At 50.4% G+C, this 21,710-nt stretch overlaps 2 protein-coding genes across 2 annotated transcripts in view; one reads left to right on the forward strand and one right to left on the reverse strand.

The window, feature by feature from the left end:
- The first annotated feature begins 661 nt into the window (after window positions 1-661).
- CEACAM20 (CEA cell adhesion molecule 20) overlaps window positions 662-21,710 on the forward strand; it is a 114,021-nt gene continuing 92,972 nt past the window's right edge. The window contains exon 1 of the mRNA XM_055411904.2: window positions 662-848. The gene's annotated coding sequence lies outside the window, so the exon portion shown is untranslated. The remainder of the gene's footprint in view (window positions 849-21,710) is intronic.
- PVR (PVR cell adhesion molecule) lies at window positions 4,384-21,698 on the reverse strand. The gene is made up of 8 exons (XM_055411916.2): window positions 21,405-21,698; window positions 18,141-18,500; window positions 15,870-16,160; window positions 13,710-13,827; window positions 9,671-9,819; window positions 8,399-8,521; window positions 6,748-6,779; window positions 4,384-6,167 (listed from the first exon to the last, which is right to left on the reverse strand). The coding sequence occupies exons 1-8, from the start codon at window positions 21,481-21,483 to the stop codon at window positions 6,108-6,110; spliced, it is 1,212 nt and encodes a 403-aa protein (XP_055267891.2). The 5' UTR covers window positions 21,484-21,698; the 3' UTR covers window positions 4,384-6,107.

The raw sequence follows: 21,710 nt of genomic DNA on the forward strand, positions 1-21,710 counted from the left end.
GGAGGCTCATTGTAAATATCTAGCCTAGAGCGTGCCTGTCTCTTTCCCCAGGAAATGTAAACAGGAGGATAATTGTAAATGCCTAGCCTAGAGCCCATCTGTCTCCTGCCTCACTCCCAGGTGGTCCCATTCTCTGGCCAGGGATTGGTTGAGCAGTGGGTAGTACTGGCCAATCAGAGCTGAGGGGAGGCTCCTGGGGAAGCTTTCTGGGAAAGGAGTGGGCTGCTTCTCCCCATAGCTGTCTGGCTGTGATGGCTGGAATGCAGCAGCCACCTTGGCACCAGCCTGGGGATGACAGCCAGTGTGTGGAGGAAAACAGAGTAAACAGCAGAGAAGCAGAGCTGAACACCACACATAGTGCCTGGAGTTGAACTAGACAATCCAGTTCTTTGTTTTTAACCTCAGCCTGGGGAGTCTGGGGTGGGAGTGGGAGGGGCGAGAGGGGTTTTCTACTGTTGGAGCCTGAAGCACCCCCCACTGTTACATTTTCAAACACTGACAAACATTCTCTCATTGACTGAACTCTGCTTAAGCTTTCTTGAACTTTTTCCCAGCTAGGATTGACGTTTGACTTCTGTTGTTCATCTTGGCCTTGTCCATTTTGAGCAAGAATCCTAAATCAGTTCAGCCAGAACCGCCTTCCTTTGATATCTGATCGGGTTCTTTTTCCTCCACCCCGCAGGTGATATCTGATCCAGTAAGAATCCTGTTAGGTTGGCATAGCTAAACTCTTTCTTACCCTTGAAGCTACTGAAGCTGTATCCAGCCTTTGTACCCCTCTGCTGAACTAAATCTCAGAGACACAGTTTTGGGAGAAGTAGAAAAGAACAGCTTTCTTGTTTTGCCAGGTAAGGGGACGACAGGGGCCTAATGACCTTGAAACTGTCCTGACCTGCAGGGCGTTGTGAAGAGTTTTAACATGTGTTTAAAATTTATTTATTATGATTATTAACATAAGTTATTATTATTTATTTTGGGCTGTGCTTGGTCTTGAGTGCTGCATGGACTTTTCTCTAGCTGTGGCAAGTGGGGGCTACTCCCCAGTTGCAGTGCATGGGCTTCTCATTGCAGTAGGCTTCTCTTGTTGCAGAGCATGGGTTCTAGGGCGCTCAGGCTTCAGGACTTTTGGCACGGGGGGCTCACTAGTTGTGGCTCCCGGGCTCCAGAGCACAGGCTCAATAGTTGTGGCACACAGGCTTAGTTGCTCCTTGGCAAGTGGGATCTTCCTGGATTAGGGATCAAACCCAAGTCTCCTGCATTGGCAGGAGGATTCTTGATCACTGAGCCACCAGGGAAGCCCCTAATTTATCATCATTATTACTTTTAGCCATGCCACGTGGCACATGGGATCTTAGTTCCCCCACCAGGTATAGAACCCGTGTCCCCTGCAGTTGATATATGAAGTCTTAACCACTGAAACGCCAGGGAACTCTGGTGAGGAGTTTTATAATAATGGTTCATAGAGGGCGCGATTAGTTCATGGACATTCTTCTGATTGGTTGGTGGTGAGGTAAGTGGGAGTGAGCATCACCGACCTTCTGGTGCCAACCGGTCTGGGGTCTATGTCTTTGTGGGCAGCACACCCCTTAATTTCTCCCATCTAGTGGGGGTTCCAGTGTGTGCAAAACAGCTCAAAAATATTGTTTATGTGTGTCCCTTGGGGGTGAACCAGGACCCTGCCCCAAGTGTGTTCTGTTATTTCTCTTGACTGTTCCTCCCTTGTCTCCGCACCCTCTCCTTTCCCTAATATTAATAGCAACTGTTTTAACCTGCTCTTGGAACTCTGGGAAGGTCAGGGAGGCTGAATGAAGCATCTTTCCTGTAATCAAGAAATGGGGGACACAGACGGGCTTTTGTGCCCAGGAGCCCCACCGGGGTCTTGCTCCCTATCACCACTTCTTAGTTGTTTTCCGTCCACTGGCTCCCAGCCTGCTCCTTGGCTCTGAATCCCCATGTGCCCACACGGTATTTGGAATTGGGTCCAGTCCCTCTCCCCTTGGCAGATGCTCCCTATACCTCCGGTGATGATCCCGTCTTCCTAAATAAAGTCTGCCTTGGGCTTCCCTGGTAGCTCAGATGGTAAAGAATCTGCCTGCAATGCAGGAGACCTGGGCTGGAGCCCTGAGTCAGGAAGATCCCCTACAGAAGGGAATGGTGACCCACTCCAGTATGGAAAATCCCATGGACAGAGGAAGCTGGCAGGCTACAGTCCATGGTGTTGGAAAGAGTCAGGCATGACTGAGCCACTAACACTTTCACTTCATGCTTTAACTGGGCTTCCCAGGTGGCGCTATCAGTAAAGAATCCACCTGCCAGTGCAGGACATGGGAGAGATGTGGGTTCGATCCCTGGGTGGGGAAGATCCCCTGGAGGAGGAAATGGCACTCTACTCCTGTATTCTTGCCTGGGAAACTCCATGGACAGAGCAGCCTGGCAGGCTACAGTCCAGGGGGCCACAGAGAGTCAGACGTGACTGAGTGTGTGAGAACACCACGTTTTAACTGGTGTCATTAAGTAATTTTTTCTTTAACAGTTAGAATATTATTTTTTCTCCAACAATTCACCTACCCTTCATGAGTTTAACTGGTTCCTGAAAATTCTTCCAGTAATCTCTGGGGAATGAAAAAATTCTTTAAATAAAAATTTTAAAAAATTTTTTATTGTGACAAAACCCACATACAATTTACCGTTTTAATGTGTACAATTCAGTGGCATTTGTAGGTTCATGATCTTGTGCAACCATCACTATTATCTATTTCTAGAACATTTTTTATCATGCCAAAGGGAAACTTTGAACCCACTAAGCAGTCACTCCCCATTCCCCTTCCCCCAGGCCCCCATAAACACTGATCTCTTTTCTCTATGGATTTGCCTATATTGGATATTTCATTTACATGGAATCATGCAAGAAATGATCTTTTGTGTCTGGCTTCTTTCATTTAGCATCATGTTTCCAGGACTGTCGCATGCATTAGTACCCCATCCCTTTTCATGGCTGGATAATACTCTGTTGCGTGGATAGACCAGATTTTGTTTATCCATTCACCTGTTGAGGGACTGAGCTAAACCCTCACTTTATTACTTCTGTGCAAATGAACTCGAAGTGGACCCCTGATATCTTTTTATAACTTTTTGTTTGAGGGTTTTACGTACAGGCCCACCTCATCTGATGGCTCTTTGCCTTATTACACTTGGCAGATACTGTTTGTTTTTTTTAATAAATTGAGCAGCTAAACATTGAGCAAGTCGGTGTGTGTCTTTTTTTTTTTTTTGGTATCACGTTAAACAGAAAATTGCTGGCAGAGGGCAGGTATGTAGATTATAATTGCTCTAATTCTAAAGAAATCTAAATTCTTCTGAATGCTTAGTGAAATGAAAGGTGGCTTCAATTTAATGTGGAAAAATCCTATTGTAACTATGTCTATTAAAGCATAATAGACACATGGAACTAGCTTGTGACTCAAATGAACTTATATATATAATGCATTTATTGCATTCCTATAAAATGCCAAGATCAAAAGCAGACGATATTGGCTAATCCATGGACTATTACAATTACAGGAGGACAATTCTGTCATTTACTGTGTGTCACTTGGGACTTCTTTGTTATGTTTAATGCAAACAGGATATTTTCAGATTACAACTTATTCAGAATGGTGTGTGTCATTTTTCCAAAAGTCTGCTGACTTGGTGTCTCTGTGCCATATTTTGGTAATTCTTGCAATATTTCAAGCTTTTTTCATGATTCTGTCTGTTATCATGGTCTGTGATCTGTGATCTTTGGCATTACTGTTGCAAAAAGATGATGACTTACCGAAGGCTCAGATGATAGTTAGAATTTCTTTTTTTAAAGCAATACAGCATTTTAAAATTTAGGTGTACACATTGAAGTCCAGGTGGTGCAGTGGTAAAGAATCTGCCTGCGAAGGCAGCAGACACCAGAGCTGCAGGTTCGATCCCTGAGTCAGGAAGATCCCCTGGGGGAGGTTATGGCAGCTCACTCCAGTATTCTTGCCTGAGAAATTCCATGGACAGAGGAGCCTGGCGGGCTACAATCCATGGGGTTGCAAGAGTTGCACACAACTTAGCAGCTAAACCACCACCACCATTTATCTGTTTGGCTGTGCTTGGTTCTAGTTGTGGCCTTCAGGGTCTTTGGTTGCGGCGTGTGGGATCTAGTTCCTTGACCAGGGATCAAACCCGGGGCCTCTGCATTGGGAGCATGGAGCTTTAACTGCTGGACCACCAGGGCAGTCCCTCTTTGTGGCCCTCTTGATTCAAGGTCTTGCCTCCACGCCTTTGTTTCTGTCTCTCATGGTGATGGTTTGGGCAAAACTCTGTTCCTCCCCAGTTCCCACAAAAGACCCCCTCGCACACAGCCACTCGAGGTGTAATAAATTAACTTTAATAAGGTGTTTGGGGGCTGGGAACGGACAAGGGGTTTATGTGGCAGCTGGGCAACCAGTCTTCCTTGATGTCCCTGCACTGTGGAGCCCCACTGGCCTTGTCATGCCCTCACCCCTTCCATCTGACTGGGTCCCATCTCTTCCCCACCCTTCTCTGTTTTGCATTCTCCCATCTGCCCAGACAGAAGCCCACACGTCCTTCTCACTTTCTCTTGCAGAGAGGCTCATGCCCTGCTCTCTGGTTTAGCATTCTGGCCCAAGGTCTCTATCTGCCTATGTTCTCCAACAGACAGAGGAATTCTGGTGCCTGCCCCCAAGATCACAGACAGACCTGTATAAAATAAACATGTCAGTGTATCAGAGAAGCTCTTTGTCCTGGGGCCTGGGCTATGTCCATCCAGGTCTGAGGGCAGCCTGTGCTGCACAGCTGTAGCTTCTGATTCTTTAGCATCTATTTTTTCCTCCTTGTTTTGGAAACAACTTCCTGCTTTCCTTGGTGGATGACCAAGGTCTTGTTAACACCACCACGCTGGCCACAGATACTCTCCTGGGACCGCGTAGGTTCAGGGCCACCACTTGCTCCTGCTCCTTGCACAGTCCCAGGGCAGCTGAGTTCCGGCCTCCAGTTCTCTTCCGGTGACAAGGATCAGTGACTATTTCTTGTAAGCCACGGAGATTCAACGAAATCAGAGATTTAGAACCTCAAGGCCGGAAGTCAAATTCTTACCAAAAAAACCTCTGGTAGTTGCAACATTCTGTGTGGCCCTACTATGCAGGAAAGGATTAACCTTGTTCAAAAAAAGACCTGGCCCTTTGCCCCTGGTTCCTGTGAAGTAACCTCTTAGCCCTTCTTTGGAATGTCCTGGCTGATAGAAGGCTTTGTTTACCTGGGGCTGTGGGCTATACAGGATAATCTATGCCGATGGTGTGATTCATGGTGGGGGCATAAGGCCACATAATAATGGCTTGACCTATGTTGGTGCCAGGCTTCCCAGGGGGCGCAGCGGTAAACAATTTGCCTGCTAATGCAGGAGATGCAAGAGACACGGGTTCAATCCCTGAGCCAAGAAGATCCCCTGGAAGAGGAAACGGTAACCCACTCCAGCATTCTTTCTTGGAGAATCCCATGGACACCGATGGGGTCACAAAGAGTCACACACGATTGATCATGCACGCACTCTTTCTTCAACTCTTTCTATGTTGGTGCCAAGGTCAGCTGCATGGGTGGTCAGCCATATCTACACAACTGACACCTCTGGAAACCAAGGCTCAGGTGCTCTTTCCTGCTTGGCAACACATCACACGTCATTGCCGGGAGAAGTAAGTGCTGTCCACACGGCTCCACCAGGACTGAACAACCAGAAGCTTGTGCCGGGACCCCGCCCTGAGTGCCTTTTCACATGGCTGCTCTTGATCTCATCCTTGCAGTGTAGCAAATTATATCCGTGAGTAAACAGCTTTCTTGAGTTCCATGGTCCTTGTAGCGAATGACTCAACCTGAGTCTGCTCTTGTAGACCCCTGAACTTGCCCTCTGCCAGGGTCACCATGTTATGAGGCAGAGGGGTCATCCTTGAGGTCTGGCAGGGGAAGGGTGGCTGGTGTCTTTGGAGGGAGACTCCCTTCATTGAGGCAGGGGAGGGAGTCCAGCTGGAAGATCCACGTCCTCAACAGCTCCAGTCTCACCATCCAGCCCCATGCTGTCACCTGGTGCCCTCTGTTGATGGATCCTGGGAATTGCTGCCAACAGCTGAATAGCTGACCTTTTAGGGAAATAAGCAAACTTTAGCTTCTTATTCTGGAGAAGGAAATGGCAACCCACTCCAGTGTTCTTGCCTGGAGAATCCCAGGGACGGCGGAGCCTGGGCGGCTGCTGTCTATGGGGTCGCACAGAGTTGGACACGACTGAAGCGATTTAGCAGCAGCCTCTTATTCAGTTGCTCAGTTGTGTCCAACTCTTTGCAACCCCATGGACTGCAGCACACCAGGCTTCCCCGTCTTTCACTGTCTCCTGGAGTCTGCTCAAACTCATGTCCATGACGCCAACCATCTCATCCTCTGTCCTAACTTTAGCCTCAAGCCCTTATAAAAAATTCTTCCTGCTAAAGCCCAGCATGCAGGGAGCTGCAGGCCTGCTCCTTTCCCAACCCTGGAAGCCAGGGCAGCACTTCAACAGGTATGGTCATGAACGGGGAGGAAAGGGGAGATCTGAAAATGCAGATTCCCAGGTTAAGTGCTGCAGGTGCACAGAGATGCCGGGCCCTTTCTTGGGAAAGCCCACGGTGATTAATCTGGGGTTCGTGCAGACCCCCACCCCCTCCTCAGCTCCACCACCACACTTACCCCATTAGCAGAGGGACTGTACTGGTTCCGACCTGAGGGAGACAGGAGAAGTGATCAGAAGTGAATGACAATGCTGGAAAGCATGGGAAGAAGACACACGTGGGTGACCAGGCCCTTTGAATTCTAAATCCTGGCTCTGCTATTGACATGGGGGAGTCATGTCCCAAAATGGTTTCTACATTTAAAAACGCAGCTGGGGCATAGGCTTCATTTAGTTATTCCTTCAGTTATTAAGTATACATAAATATTTATTGAGCATGGGCTCTGGAACCAGACGGAAGAGTTCAAATCCCAGTCCTTTAGGAGCTGTACGACCATGGGCAATTGCCTTAACCACTCTGTGCCTCAGTTTCCTCAACCATCAAATAGGTTATTCAGCAAATAGCAAATGTCTACTTTGTGCCAGATGTTTTCTGGGTGCTGGGGATGTAGATGTAAACAAAACAGACAAAAATACCCAGCATGTGGCTTACAATGTGCCAAATGCTATGGTAAGTGCTGGGTCTACATTAATAGGTATGGACACACCCATTCCACAGATGAGGAAACTGAGTCATAGTAAGGTTTTTGCCCATGGTGACTGCCTAGACACAGGCAGTCTGGCTCTGGACATAATGCATTCAGCAAACATTTCCTCAAATGCCTCTTTTGTGCCTGATCCTGTAGTAGGTGGTGCTGGGGACACAGCCATGACACATGCTGGGGACACAGCTCTGTGCTCCTGGGTTTCCCAGTCCACTGGAGAGACAGACAAGCCCCCACACTGTGATGCCCCTGAATGCTCAACGGGTGGGGGTGGGGAAGCCCAGAGTAGTTGCTTGGTTTATTTCCGGGGAAGATCAGGGAGGGCTCCCTGGAGGAGATGGCTTCCCATTGGGATGTGAGGAGGCCTTTTTGTTTAGTGGTTGAAGGAATAAAACTTTGTAACCAACAGCTCTGCCTTCAACTCTTGACTTTCCAGCTGTGTGCCAGCTGGCAGGTAATGTCACCTCTCTGAACAAATGTTTCCTCATCGGTAAAATGGGCTTACAGGGGGACTCTCTTTACAGGGTGGTTGTCAGCATTCAAGGGGGCTGTGCACAGGAAGTGCCTGGCACAGAGAAAGTACTCAGCAAAATGTAGCTCTTTTGATTACAGAATTAGCCACAGGACTTTGCCAGAGGGAGCCGTGGGGAAGGGGGCTCCAGGCAGGGGAACAGCCTTGCAAAGCCCTTGAGCCAGGGGTCTGGGCACCTTTTAGAGCCAGGGATCGGGGCAAACCCTCCTTTCAGGGAGCCAGTCCTGAGCAAGGCAGATGAAGGAAAGTGGGGGTGGCAGGGTTAAGTGTTATTCTACACTGCATCCCTTTGGCAGGAGCTTCTGTGTCACCTGGATTGAAAGCCAAAGTCCCTACTGTGGCATTTCAGGACTTACAGGAGCTGCTCCCACTTTGTAAAAATGAGTCAATGATTCAATGAATAAAACTCCCTGGTCTTAGTGTCCCTGTCTGTCAAACGGGGGAACCTCATGGTGTTGGCATGAGGGTTCAGGGAAAGGTTGCCACGTGGAAGGCTTAGTACAGAGCCTGTAGGCTGATAGTAGGTGCTTAATTATGGCGTCTGTGGTGATTTACAGCAGGCAGGCGGGGGATATTGTGAAAAAGGGGACTTACGGGAGTTTTTGCGCCAGCGGAGACAAATCAGTAACAGCAGCAAGACAACAAACAGGATTACCAAGGCCAGAATGATATAGGTCATAGAGGACGAGCCCTCTTGTGACTCCTCTCTAGGACGTTCTGCCAGAAGAGAAGGAAGCAGAGATTTAAGCTGAGACACTTTTGGGAGGGTTTCACCTGCCCCCCAAAATATTAGACTTCACTTTTGAAGGAGACTACTGCTCTGCCTCCCTCAGTCTATATGGTTTAGCTGAGCTTCACCCCACCCTCTGGTTCCTAGGATGGGACTTGGGTTTTCTTTTTTTTTTTTAATTTTTTATTATGTGTTGGGGTAGAGTCGATTAACAAATGGCATTTTGTTAATTTTGGGTGAACAGTGAAGGGACTCAGCTATACATATATATGTATCCACTCTCCCCCAAACCCCACTCCTGTCCAGGTTGCCACATAACATTGAACAGAGTTCCACCTGCTATTCATTAGGTCCTTGTTGGTTATCCATTTTAAATATAGCAGCGTGTACAAGCCGGAGGATGGGACTTTGACCTGGGCCTGGCCAGTCAGAGCATTCCATTCTCTGGCTGCTGCGATTGGTTCATGAGGTGGGTGACTTAAGTTGAATCAATGAGAGCCAGCCTTCGGACTCTGGCTAGAGCTATTGAAAGTGGTGTATTCTTTCTTTGGGATTACTAAACTGGTGGGCTGTGAGCCTATAAGCTGCTGGGAATCATTTTACCTTCCTGAGGGGAAAGCCTGCCAGGGAATAAAGCCAGCAAAAGAAAAGCAGAGACAATAGAGGTCAAGAAAAATTCCTGGGTTATGCAGTTGGAGCACTCGGATCTAACCATACCTGAAGGTGAATTTCTAATAAAGTCCCATTTTTGCCTGGACTATTTTGAGTTGTGCTTCTATCAGTTGCAAATGACAGAATTCTGTCTAATATACTTGCAAAAGCCTGCCTGAGTCCATTGGGAAGAGGCATTATGCAACTATCCCAGCCTGGGTTTGCAGAGGGGCTGTGTCCAGGTGGCTGTACAGTGGTTCCAATGGTTCAGATGGTGAGTTAACAGACAGTAAAGCTGAGTCCATTGAACCTTCCATGAAGGGGCTTAGGGAAAGAATGGGAGCTTGGGAGCATTCTTGTGGTTGAGGGACTCCTTTAACCAGGGACCACCTCTTAACCCCTCCCTCAGAGGGAATCCTACTTCGATATCCTCTCTGATATCTATCCTAAGTTCCTCTGTTCTCCCCACCCAGGGAGCTCCTCACCTCTGACCAGGACGGTCACGTTTGCCTGGTTGGTCCCTACGGCGTTGGTGACAAGGCAGATGAAAGTCGCATTGATGGTCTCGTCCACAGTATGAATCAGGAGCTGAGTGCCCTGGGCCACAGCAGAGTGCGGCAGGGTTCCGCTGGTCCTAGGAGAGACAGGTGGGTGAGGAAGTGGTCTCAATCAGAGGCCTAGAGTAACCAGTGTTGGGGCACTCACTGTATAGCAGGAGTATAGCAACTCTCACGCCACCTATAATACAAGTTCAGAGCAAGCCTGGAGTTCCCCCAACTCTGCCTCTCACACTCCCATCCAGCCTATCAGCAAACCCTGTCCACACAGATGGACTTGCCTGGTGGCCCAGTGGTTCAGAATCTGCCTGCCAATCAATCCAGGGGATGTGAGCTCGATCCCTGGTTGGGGAACTGGGATCTTACATGCTGAGGGGCAACGAAGCTTGCACGTCAAAACTACTGAGCCCAGGCGCCTCAGCTAGAGAACCTATCTGCTGCAAACCACAGAGTCCACGTACTCTGGAGCCTGTGCACCATGACAGGAGAGAAGCCCACGCTCTGCAAGAAAGATCCCGCGTGCAGCAACTAAGACCCAACTCAACCAAAAATAAACAAACATTAAAAACGAAAAGAACACAGCCAAAGTCTCTCCTCTGCCTAGTGATTGCTGTTCAGTTGCTAAGTCATGTCCAACACTTTGCGACCCCATGGATTGTAGCCCTCCAGGCTCCCCTGTCCTTCACTATCTCCCAGAGTTTGCTCAAATTCATGTCCATTGAGTCGATGATGCTACCTAACCATGTCATCCTCTGCCGTCTCCTTCTCCTCCTGCCCTCAATCTTTGCCAGCATCAGGGTCTCTTCCAATGAGTTGGCTCTTTCCATCAGGTGGCCAAAGTATTGGAGCTTCAGCTTCAGCATCAGTCCTTCCAATGAATATTCAGGGTTGATTTCCTGTAGGATGGACTGGTTGGATCTCCTTGCCATCCAAGGGACTCTTAAGAGTCTTCACCAGCACCGCAATTCGAAAGCATCAGTTCTTTAGCCCTCTGTCCAGAGCCCTTCCGTAAAGGAAAAGTCCTGACCATGGGCACAGGTCCCACACAAGCTGGCCCCCTGATGCACTGACCCATTTTCTCCTGCCTCTATATCCATGGCGGCTGACTTGTTGGCCCTAGAACACTTCAGTTATGTTCCCATCTCAGGGTCTTTGCATATGCTGTTCCCTGTGGCTGGAATGCCCTACCCATTGGTGCCCACACTGCGCACCCTCACCTGCTTGAGTCCTCTACTCTGACACCACCTTTGTGACATCTTCCTTGGTTACCCTCTTTCAACTGTAGCGACCCCTCGCCTCCTCTGCACAATCTTCCCCATGGCATTTATCACCACCTGACACACTCCATCCTTAAAACTGGTATCTTGTTTATTTTTCTTTAAATTAAAAAAATTTTTTAAATTTTGGCCATGCCCTAAAGCTTGTGGGATCTTCGTTCCCTGACCTGTGATCGTACTCCAGGGGCCTTTGGCAGTGAAAGTGTGGAAACATAACTTGTGACCCACCAAGGAATTGTGACATTACCTTGTTTGTTTCTCTCCCCAGATCTGGAGATTTGAGAGGGGGGAATTTGGTTCTTTTTCATTTACCGAAGCCTGTGGGCAATGCTAGTGGTAAAGAACCCACCTGCCAATGCAGGAGTCCTAAGAGGTGCGAATTCAGTCCCTGGATGGGGAAGATCCCCTGGAGGAGGGAATGACAACTCACTCCAGTATTCTTGCCTGGAGAATCCCATGGACAGAGAAGCCTGGCGGGCTACAGTACATGGGGTCACAAAAAGTCGGACACGACTGAAGTGACTTAGCATGCAGCACGTGAGTCAGTGGCATCCAACACACAGTAAGTTGTCAAGAAACACCAGTTTAGGGACTTCTCTGGTGGGCCAGTGGCTAAGACTCCGCCTTCCCAATTCAGGGGACCCATGTTCGATCCCTGGTCAGGGATCTAGATCCCACATGGCACAACTAAAACCCGGTGCAGCCAAATAAATAGATAAATATTTAAAAAGAAAGAAAGACACACTGGTCTAATGGACAGAGGAGACTGGGGCATGGGTTTGGGTATTCTGCAGAGCTGGCATGGAAACCTGGCTGCATGGTTTGTGAGCCTGAACTGTGGTGCTTTGAGACAGGAAGGTAAAGGCCAGCTGTCAATACCAATCGAAAACCTTTGATTGGCAGCTCCGCTGGCCGACAATTGAGACATGACTGGCTGTCCACAGAGGTGGACAGGTGGGGATGCCCGCCGCCACGGCATCTGCATGGTTGAGAATGGGAAAGCACCTCTGTATCCCCAGGTGGGACTCATTATGTCATTGACAGCTTCATTTGTGTAAGAGTCCTAGCCCCTCAAAGAAGCAGGTGGTGGGGTTTTGAAATGCATGAATGATGGGGACTGTTGGATAGATGGCAAGAGGGATGGACTGAAGGACAGGAATATGATAAAGCAAGTCCAGGAAAATGTTAGTAAGAGAATCCACATAGCGGGCTTTTGAATGTTTACTGGAAAATGCTTACAAGACTTCTGTAGGCTTGACACATTTCCTGATAAAATGCTGGGGGAAAATAGATCTATGTGCCCTGACTTGGAAAGGTGTTCATGAGAGGGACTTCCCTGGTGGCCCAGCAGTTAAGACTCTGCGCTTCCACTGCAAAGGAGGGTGGGTTCCATCCCTGGTCAGGGAACTGAGATCAGATATGCTGTGAGGTGTGGCAAAGACAAAACAAAAATGAAAGAAATGTATTCGTGGACAGAGGAAAGTTTTCAAAATTATAAATACAGCACAGCTTCTTTATGTTTTTTTTAGAAATATTGAAAAAAAGACAGGAAGGATATATATCAAAGGGTAACAGTGATGTTTCTGGAGATGACTGGGTATAGGACCATAACAGCTATTTTCTTCTTTTCACTCATAACCACATTGCCTAAAGTTTCTATAGTGCTCAGAAGTTATTTTTGTAATAACAAAAACTGGGCCCAATAAAAATTATGTTAAACCATTTACCCCTTTGCCTTTATCTTTCCCCACTCTTATCCTTGGTCTCAATAGGAATTTGAGGAAGGTTTTTGATTGCTCTGCTCCTCAATCAAGAAAATTGGTAGGGGGCTACTTCCCTGGTGGTAGCTTCCAGTGGTTAAGAATCCGCCTTGCAATGTGGGTTTGATCCCTGGCAGCTCAGTTGGTAAAGAAATTTGGTAGCTCAGTTGGTAAAGAATCTGCCTACAATGCAGGAGACCCAGGTTCGATCCCTGGGTTGAGAAGATCCCCTGGTGAAGGGAAAGGCTACACACTCTGGTATTCTGGCCTGGAGAATTCCACGGACTGTATAGTCCATGGGGTCGTAAAGAGTCGGACACGACTGAGCGATTTTCACCTGGGGAGCTAAGATCCCACATGCCTGTGCGTTGCAACTGCTGAGCATGCGCACCACAATTACAGAGTCTGTGCGCCACAGCAAAGATCCCAGGTGCTGCAACTAAGACCCGCTGAAGCCAAACACATAAATATTTTAAAACATGAGAATGGGGATGGGACAGTACTTGCTCTGTAAGAGGTGGCTGAGCAGGTTACACAAGGTGTCTGGGGAGGTGGCACAATCCAGGGCTTAAGAGGACTGGGTTTGGAGCCAGACCCGATGGGAGAGTCACCTCTATACCCGTGTGCCCGGGCAGACGACCACAGCTCCCGGACAGATCTTTAACCTCGGCCTGGCGATAGTGCAGACTGTGGCTGGAGCATGGGGATCACATGGGGTGCAGGTAAGTACCTGGCACAGAGCAGGCAGCCCATAAAGAGCAGGTGTGTCAACAAACCTGGACTTCATCACCTCATTAACTCTGTGCATACAAGATATTTTCCTGGGGCCCACAGTTGACTTCTTGTTTTAAGTTTCCTGCCTACACCCCTCCTCCCTCAGACCCAGGATCCAGGCCCCCAGCCCCTCCTTCCTCTGACCCGGGAACTCACGTGCTCCAGCTGTAGCCCGTGGGCTCTGGTTTGCTATGGACGTCACAGTTCAGGGCAACCTCTCTACGGCCGATGTACCAGTTGTCATCATAGCCAGATATGGAGACCTCGGGGGGGTCTGGGGGAAACAGACACACAGGTTCAGAGACAGGGAGCCTTCAAGGGGCCTAAAGATAGCTCGGATTCATGTCACAACAGGAAGAGTGCCTTGGCAGGTTTGGGGAACAGCTCAAGGTGGAGAGGCCTGGGAGGGGTCTGGGCAATGGGTTCCAGCTTCCGCCCCAAGAATAGAAGCCTGGGAGTCCTCAGCAGGGTGCTAGGATGGGGGTCACAGATAGCGCTTCTCAGGACCTGCTTCTCTATTGGTTTTCCCTATAAAGCCAGGTCCTGGCATGCCTGGGATGCCCTGTGAGAAAAAACCTCCTTCTGGGTGTTCATAACACACGTGAGCATATTCAAGGTTCTGACAAGTCCTGCAGGAGAGAATCCTGGATGACAGCATTTCAGTCTGCATCTTACCCAACTCAAATGTGATCAACAGGGGAGATTTTTAAAGTCCCCAGGGGGAAGGCCGATGAGACAGGGTGTTTTTGTATGTGTGCTGGGAAGGAGTCAGTTTAGACACCCTCCTCACTCAGATCCAGGTGAGGGGGTCAGGTGTAGACAGTGTAGCAACTGTCAGTCAGGGAGCAGTCAGTCCAGACAGTGATAGGAGGACCCAGTCCGTAGATGAGCCAATGTAGACAACGGTGGGGCAAAGGGGAGTGTAGACTATAGAGTGATGGGGGTGGGGACAATGTAGGCAGTGCTCCAGGATAGCCAGTGTAGACAATGGGGGTCGGTGTGAGAGAGCATCTAGGAGAACCTGAGTAGGAAATGCAGGGTGTCGAGGCAGTGGTGGTCAACTGCCAACTGCCCTCAGCTGGTGGCCTGAAGGAATGGTGTAGACAGTGAGGGCAATGCTGTCTGGGGCCCACAGGAGCCAGTGTAGATAACAGTGTGTGTGTGTGCTCAGTAGCGTCCAACTGTTTGTGACACCATGAACGGTAGCCCACCAGCCTCCTCTTGTCTGTGGAATTTTCCAAGAATACCGGAGTGGGTTGTCATTTCCTCCTCCAGGGGATCTTCCTGACCCAGGGATCAAACCTGCATCTCCTGCATTGGCAGGCAGATTCTTTACCAGTAGCACCACACCAGGGAGTTGGTATTGATGGTGAAGAAGCAGTGTAGCAGTATGCACAAGGTCAGTGTGGAGTGTGGACAGCTGCCCAGGGAAGAGGGTGTAGGCACTGTGTGCAGGCTCAAGAGAGCATAGGTGGGGTGTCCGTGTAGACAGCGGCCCCCAGGGAGCAGTGTGAACTGTGGTATAAAAAGCTGGTAGAGTCCTTCCCTAGCAGTCCAGTGTTTAAGACTCAGCGCTTCCATTGCACAGGGCATGGGTTTGATCCCTGGTGGGGCTTCCCAGTGCAGGAGACATAAGAGCCTCGGGTTCACTCCCTGGATGGGGAAGATCCCCTGGAGAAGGGCATGGCAACCCACTCCAGTATTCTTGCCTAGAGAATCCCATGGACAGAAGACCCTGGTACAGTCCATGGGGTCGCAAAGAGTTGGACACAACTGAAGTGACAGCATGCACGCAGGCACAGAGAACTAAGATCCCACATACCTTGTGGTATGGCCAAAAGGAAAAAAAAAAAAAAGAAGCTGGTATAGACAATGAAGGACAGGGTTATCTATGGCCCAGGGGAGTCGGTGTAGACAATGTGGGGATGGGTATAAGGCAATAGTCAAGAGAGTCAGTTTTGATGATGAAATGATGTAATGTGAAAAGTGCCCCTCGGAGTCAGAGTAGGGGGAGGGTGGAGACAGCTGTCCAATGGCAGGGGGAGGGTGGAGACAGCTGTCCAATGGCAGGGGGAGGGTGGAGACAGCTGTCCAATGGCAGGGGGAGGGTGGAGACAGCTGTCCAATGGCAGGGGGAGGGTGGAGACAGCTGTCCAATGGCAGGGGGAGGGTGGAGACAGCTGTCCAATGGCAGGGGAGGGTGGAGACAGCTGTCCAATGGCAGGGGGAGGGTGGAGACAGCTGTCCAATGGCACGGGGAGGGTGGAGACAGTCTGGCAGCCCCTCCCGCCCTTGCTCACACTTAGACCCACTCACAGGACACAGCAAGGGTTATGGGGAGCACCACGGACTCCTCAAAGCTCTCGTGCTCCACTCTGCAGGTGACGTTCCTGCCATCCACCTGGCTGGAAGGTGTTAAGATTAAGAGGCTGATGACGGTGACGGTGCCGGGCAGGGGCCCTGGCACGAGGGTGGTATTGGCTCTTCCATCTGAGGACCAGGAGATGCGGGCAGGTGGGTGACCTCCTGTGGAGACGCAGCGGGCCACCGGCACAGGGTTCGGGCTGAGCGGGATGTCCAGGGTCTCAGCCTTGTTCTGGGGCTGGGCTGAGAAGAGGAGTAAAAGACACGGGTTACGTCTCACCAGCAGTCATGCAACAAACAGCTCGGCAGCAGGGGAGTACCAAGATGAGGGTACCGGATGTGGCCATGTTCAAATCCCTGCTCTGCCCCAGCCGTAGGGTGGCCTTGGGCAAGTCCGTGCCTCAGTTTCCTTGTCTGTCAACTGGGGATAAGGGGAGGATGACCAGCAATGAGAATTTACAGGTAAAGCTCTTAAAACGGTACTTGGCAGGTAATAACTGCTCAGTATATTTAATTATGATTGGTAATTGAATACGGTGCCTGGCTCTGTGATGGGCAGTATTGCCGACTCACGAAGGACTGGGACAGCCCCACCCCTGCCTTCATGGGGTGGACTGTCAGAGGGGAAGACGGATTTCCCCAGACAGTGATGACTCAGACTCGGCAAGGCTGGGATGGGGGATCCCAGAAGGGGTGCCTGAATCTCAGGAGTGGTGGTTACTGAGGGCTTCATGGAGGAGCGGAGGGCTGAGCTGTGCTCTGGAGATTCAGACAGGAGTGACTGGCTCAAGTTTCCATAGTTGTAAATGACAGAACTGGATCTTCCCACAAGGTCTGTCTGACTCCAAAACTACCTTGCCCATTTCTTAATCATTCTGGTGATTCCCAGACCTGGGATTTCATGTGGTTCCTTTTCCCTCAGTACCTGTGTTCTTGTTACCCAAGATTTCTCTTCAATTTGACTCACCGGTTCTGTTTTACTCTCATCCTAAATCATAAGACCTGAAGTCTTAAGTTTTCTGAAATGATGAGAGATGCCTTTGGTTGGGGGCACTGTTCCAAGGAATTAATCTTTCATGAGTCATTCATTCAAGGCCCGGGACAGTTCCTGACACAGAAAATGATAGTGAGCTCCCCTGGTGGCTCAGATGGTAAAGAATCTGCCTGCAATGCAGGGAACCCAGGTTCGATCCCCGCATTGGGAAGACCCCCTGGAGAATGGTGAGTCATTCATACAAGCCCCAGAACAGTTCCTGACACAGAAGCAAAAAAGAAACGTGAACTCTTATTCCTCCTCACAGCGATCTCCATTTCACAGATGAGAAAACTGAGGCAAAGACACTTCATACTCAGTTGCCAAGAGGAAGGCCTGTCGTATTTTCTCTGGTACTCATAAAAATGAATGCATGTTTCCATGACAATGCCAAGGGCATCCCCCACTTCCCCGGTTGGAGAAAGCCCTCCACTCCTGGATATCAGAATCGTCCCCTCCCAGTCTATTTCAACTCTCCCTTTGGCTCAGTGGGTAAAGAACCTGCCTGCAATGCATGAGACATGGGTTCGATCCCTGGACTGGGAAAATGCCCTGGAGCAGGAAATGGCCACCAACTCCAGTACTCTTGCCTGGGAAATCCCACAGGGAGGAGCCTGGTGGGCTACAGTTCATGGGGTCACAAAGAGTCGGACATGACTGAGCAATCACTCACTCACCTCCTCACCAAAGGGAGGAACAGTAACTGACTCACTATCCCCAGCCCACATAGGTCTCTGCTCTAAGCGGTTCACCTGGATGAACTCCTTGGAGCCTCAGGATAGCTTTCTGAAGGCAGCGCTATTGTTACTAAGCCTCTTTTACAGATGAAGAAAGCAGGTTTCAAGATGAATCCACCTGCCCAAGCTGGCAGTGGCTTCCCAGCTTCCCAGGCCAGTCTCTGCCCCCACCTATTTCTTGCACTCCCCCCTATACCACCAGCATCCCCAGATCGTCCAATCCCCTTGGCCCACAGTCTCCAAGATCTTACATCCCAGGACCTCTGACTCTCTTCTGGCCCTTGACCCCCTCCCACTTCTAATCTCCCCTGCATCCTGCAGGGTTGTTGCCAGACCTCCTTCTTTGGTTCCCTCGGAATTTCTCCCTCCCTCCTGGGCCCTTTCCTCTCTTTGCTTACCTCCCTACCCCACTCCACATCCCTCCCTTTTGGCTCCCCTCTCCTCCGGGTTTACCGAGCACACGGAGCAGGGTTCGAGCGCTCTTGTCACCATTAGGGAACGTGGCAAACTGGCAGGTGTAATTAGCTTCATCTTCCACTCGCAACTCCCGCACAGCCAGCGAGGCGTCCCACAGCTTCTCGCCGGGCTTGGCAGCCATGAATTCCAACAGGCTGGACTCGTGGAAGCTGGGGCCCTGGGTGGGGTGGAAGACCGCCACGCTGCGGGCGGGCTCTGCCTGTCTCTGCTTTGTCCAGGTCACTTGCGTCACTGTCACATTGTGTTCCAGGGGGTGCAGTTTGCATGGCAGTGTCACAGTTTCTCCCAGGAAGCCGGACACCTGGACTGGGGCCAGCACTGTGATTGTCTTGGTCCCTGCGGGGAAACACAGGATGGGTCACATCGGAGTGTCCCTGATCTGGATGTGGTAGGGGGCCTGGAGCTTGGAGCCCCTTGGGTGTGTGTGTGTTGAGGGGAACGGGGATGCAGAGCACCAATCCTGGTCCAGGGGTGAGGATGAGATGGGGGCTGGACTGGGTCTGCCTGGGTCCCCTCCCCAAATTGGGTTGTTATTACTGTATATCCTCTATCTCAGCATCATCAGTTTTTAAAATTGTGATCCGTGTTGTGGTTAAAAATTAAATTTGCCTCTTAAACCACTTTAAAACATATGATCCAGTGGCAATTAAGTACATTCATGATCTGCAGACAGCATCACTATCTAGTTCCAACTTTTCTGTTACCTCCAGTCATCAATTTTAAGATACACTGGGATGCTGTTAGAGCATTTCTGATTTAGAGGTATGGGAAGGGGAAGAAGAGGTTCTCAGATGGCTCAGTGGTAAAGAATCCACCTGCCAATGCAGGAGATGCTGGTTCAATCCCTGGGTGGGGAAGATCCCCTGGAGTAGGAAAAGGCAACCCGCTCCAGTATTCTTGCCTGGAAAATTCCATGGACAGAGGAGCCTAGTAGGCTATAGTTCATGGGGTCACAAAGAGTGACCACACACACACACACACACACACAAGGAGGAAGAAACTCAACGTCTTAGGATCTATTAAATAAAGTAGTATTATTACTCTTCGTGGCCTTGGGTTGGGAAAATGTTTGTAGGGGGGCTCCAAGCATAAGAAGGGAGTTGATGGGACTTCCCTGGTGATCCAGTAGTTAAGACTTCCAATGCAAGAGGCACAGGTTTGATCCCTGGTCAGGAAGTTAAGATCCCACATGCCTTGCAGCCAAAAATCCAAAACATAAAAGTGAAGCAGGATTGCAACACATTCAATAAAGACCATTAAAAAGCATCCACATCCAAAAAAAAAGATAGTTTTTTTAAAAAGAAGGGAGGTGATTATAGTCCCAGGGTTCTGGATCCCCTCATCTCTCTGCTGTGAGGGCTTCAGGCAGATTCCTTAACATCTCTGATTCTTTTTTGCCAGTTTGTAAAATAGGACTAATTACAGTTAACATTCTAGGGTTGCTTACACAGATTAGGAGCTGTTCTGAGTACTTCACACATCTCCCAGCATTTAGTCCTTAAGCAGCACCTTGAGGCAAAAGCACCACTGTCAGCCCCACTTTATAGAGGGGAACTCCAAAGCACAGAGTCTTTTGCTCCAGGTTACACTGAGGGCAAGTGGCAGAGGTGGGATTTGAAACTGGGCCATCTTCAGTCAAGACTCCTGATCTCTAATCCACAGACTCCATACGAAAATCATTCTTCCTAGAGTCCCAGCGCACACTAGATCCTCAATATGTGTTGACTTTTATCCACATTGATAAACATAATGCTATGGATCCTTATTAATAATAACAGGGATAAAGGAGAAGGCGAGAAGGAGTTAAGTGCTTTGAATCTCAGTCCTTCCACTGACTAACTGCGGCCTTTGTGCCTGCGGTTTCACTCCTTGGAGCCTCATCTGTAAAATAGGGGTGGTTGTAACTTAAGAGGGGGTTGGGAGGACTAAATGATGAAATGTATGTAAAGACATATGCCAAGCACTCTACACCGGTGATTATTGTAATTACTGCTATGAGGAAGAGGAGGTCAGAACATAGTGCACTGGGGTGCTTGGAGCAAGGCGTGTGGAGGGAGGACACGGTCTGGACAAGAGGGGATTGAGTGGTGAGCTGAGCACACTAGTCTCAGATCGAATGCCAGCTCTACCATGGATGTGCTGTGCAGCTCTGGGCAAGTGTGTCTCCTTCTCTGATGGTAAAACCTCCGTGAGGATGACACTGGGTGAAGGGGGCTTTCTCTAGGCCCCTGTGTCATAGCCAGGCCCAAGTTCCACTGTGTGCCAGGCCCCTGAGCTGCTCCCTTGGGCCAGTCCTCCTCCAACCCTCTCCAAGGTCCACGAGATCCACACACCCAGCACTAGGATTTTCACCCTTATTGGACAGAGGGGTCAAGTGAGCCTTGAATGGTCAAGCTACCTGCCTAGGTAAACCAGCAAGCGAGGGGGCAGAGCCTGGTTTGAGGCCTTTTGGGAAATGAGGAGACTCTGGTTTCCTCAAGTCTGTCTTCAGTATTATTACTGTTCAAGAGAATCATCTCGGTCATTATTGTTTTTTTTCAGTGCATCTAGCTCAGGGTGTTTCCAAGAAACCCTCTTACAAGGTAGGTGGGATTCCACTCTCCCCTCCTTCCTCCTCCCAGCCCCCAGCAGACATTTCAGGAACACAGGGAGCTCAGGTCATTTTCCTGAGCTCACACAGGCATTGAATGGCAAAAGCGATTTTGAACTCACCGCTGTCTGACGTCAGAGCTCTACTCCCAGTATGCGGAACGCGCCTATAGTAGGCACTCAATAAACGTGTGTGGGATGACTGCATGAACGAACGAATGGCCGCGGCCTAGAGCCAGACGCGGCCGAAGGGGAACGAGAGAACGGCGTTATCTGCCGCTGCGCTCCTTCCCCTCATCAAGCATCCTCGGTGGCTGTTAGCGGGTTGTTGAGGGCTGGGGAGAAGGGTGCGCGGATATAGCGGGCAGGTGCGCGGGTGTGGTGCCCGGGCAGGTGTGGCCCCGAGAAAGTTCACCTTCCGCCTTATTTTTCCCCGGAGGCCTGCCCGCCCTGCCCTTCAGAGATCTCCCGAAGTCCGGCGGTTTTCCGGGAAGCTATCAGGAGAGTCTGGCCCAGGCCCGGCGTTCCTGCCTCGCTGGGGCGGAGGGGAGCGGGCGGGCGCGCGGCGAAGGGCGGCGAGCCGCTGCGGGTGGGGCGGGCGCCCGGGCCGGCGGGGGAACGGGGGCCGCCCGATCGCGCGGGGTCACTCACCGGCTCCCAGGGGCGCCCAGAACAGCGACAGCAGGAACGGCAGCAGCAGCCGGCGAGTGAAGGGAAAGGCAGGGGCCATGCCGGCTTCCTCCCGGCGCCCCTGGGCAGGGCGCGCCCGGCCTCCTCCGCTCCAGCCGGGCGTCCGCTCGCGTGCTGATTCCGCACCTTCTGGGCAGGAATCCCGGCGCCACTCAGCCGCTGCAGCCTCGGGGAGGACCTCCTCGGACTAGCAGCGAGGAAGAAGTAGAGATGGGCGCGCTCGCAGGTGCCCGTCCGGCTCCCCCGGCGCCCGCGGAGGCGCCGGGT

Source organism: Moschus berezovskii, chromosome 22 (genome assembly GCF_049115385.1).
Source record: "Moschus berezovskii isolate FMDL1 chromosome 22, NW_MosBer_1.0, whole genome shotgun sequence".
NCBI classification, from domain to species: Eukaryota; Metazoa; Chordata; class Mammalia; order Artiodactyla; family Moschidae; genus Moschus; species Moschus berezovskii.

Coding starts and splice junctions, on each gene's coding strand:
- PVR (XM_055411916.2), bottom strand. CDS start 21,483: ATGGCCCCTGCCTTTCCCTTCACTCGCCGGCTGCTGCTGCCGTTCCTG. Junction 13,828..15,869: donor CATAACCCTTGCTGTGTCCT/GTGAGTGGGTCT, acceptor TGTTTCCCCCAG/ACCCCCCCGAGGTCTCCATA. Junction 6,780..8,398: donor CCGCTGGCGCAAAAACTCCC/GTAAGTCCCCTT, acceptor TGTCTCCCTCAG/GTCGGAACCAGTACAGTCCC.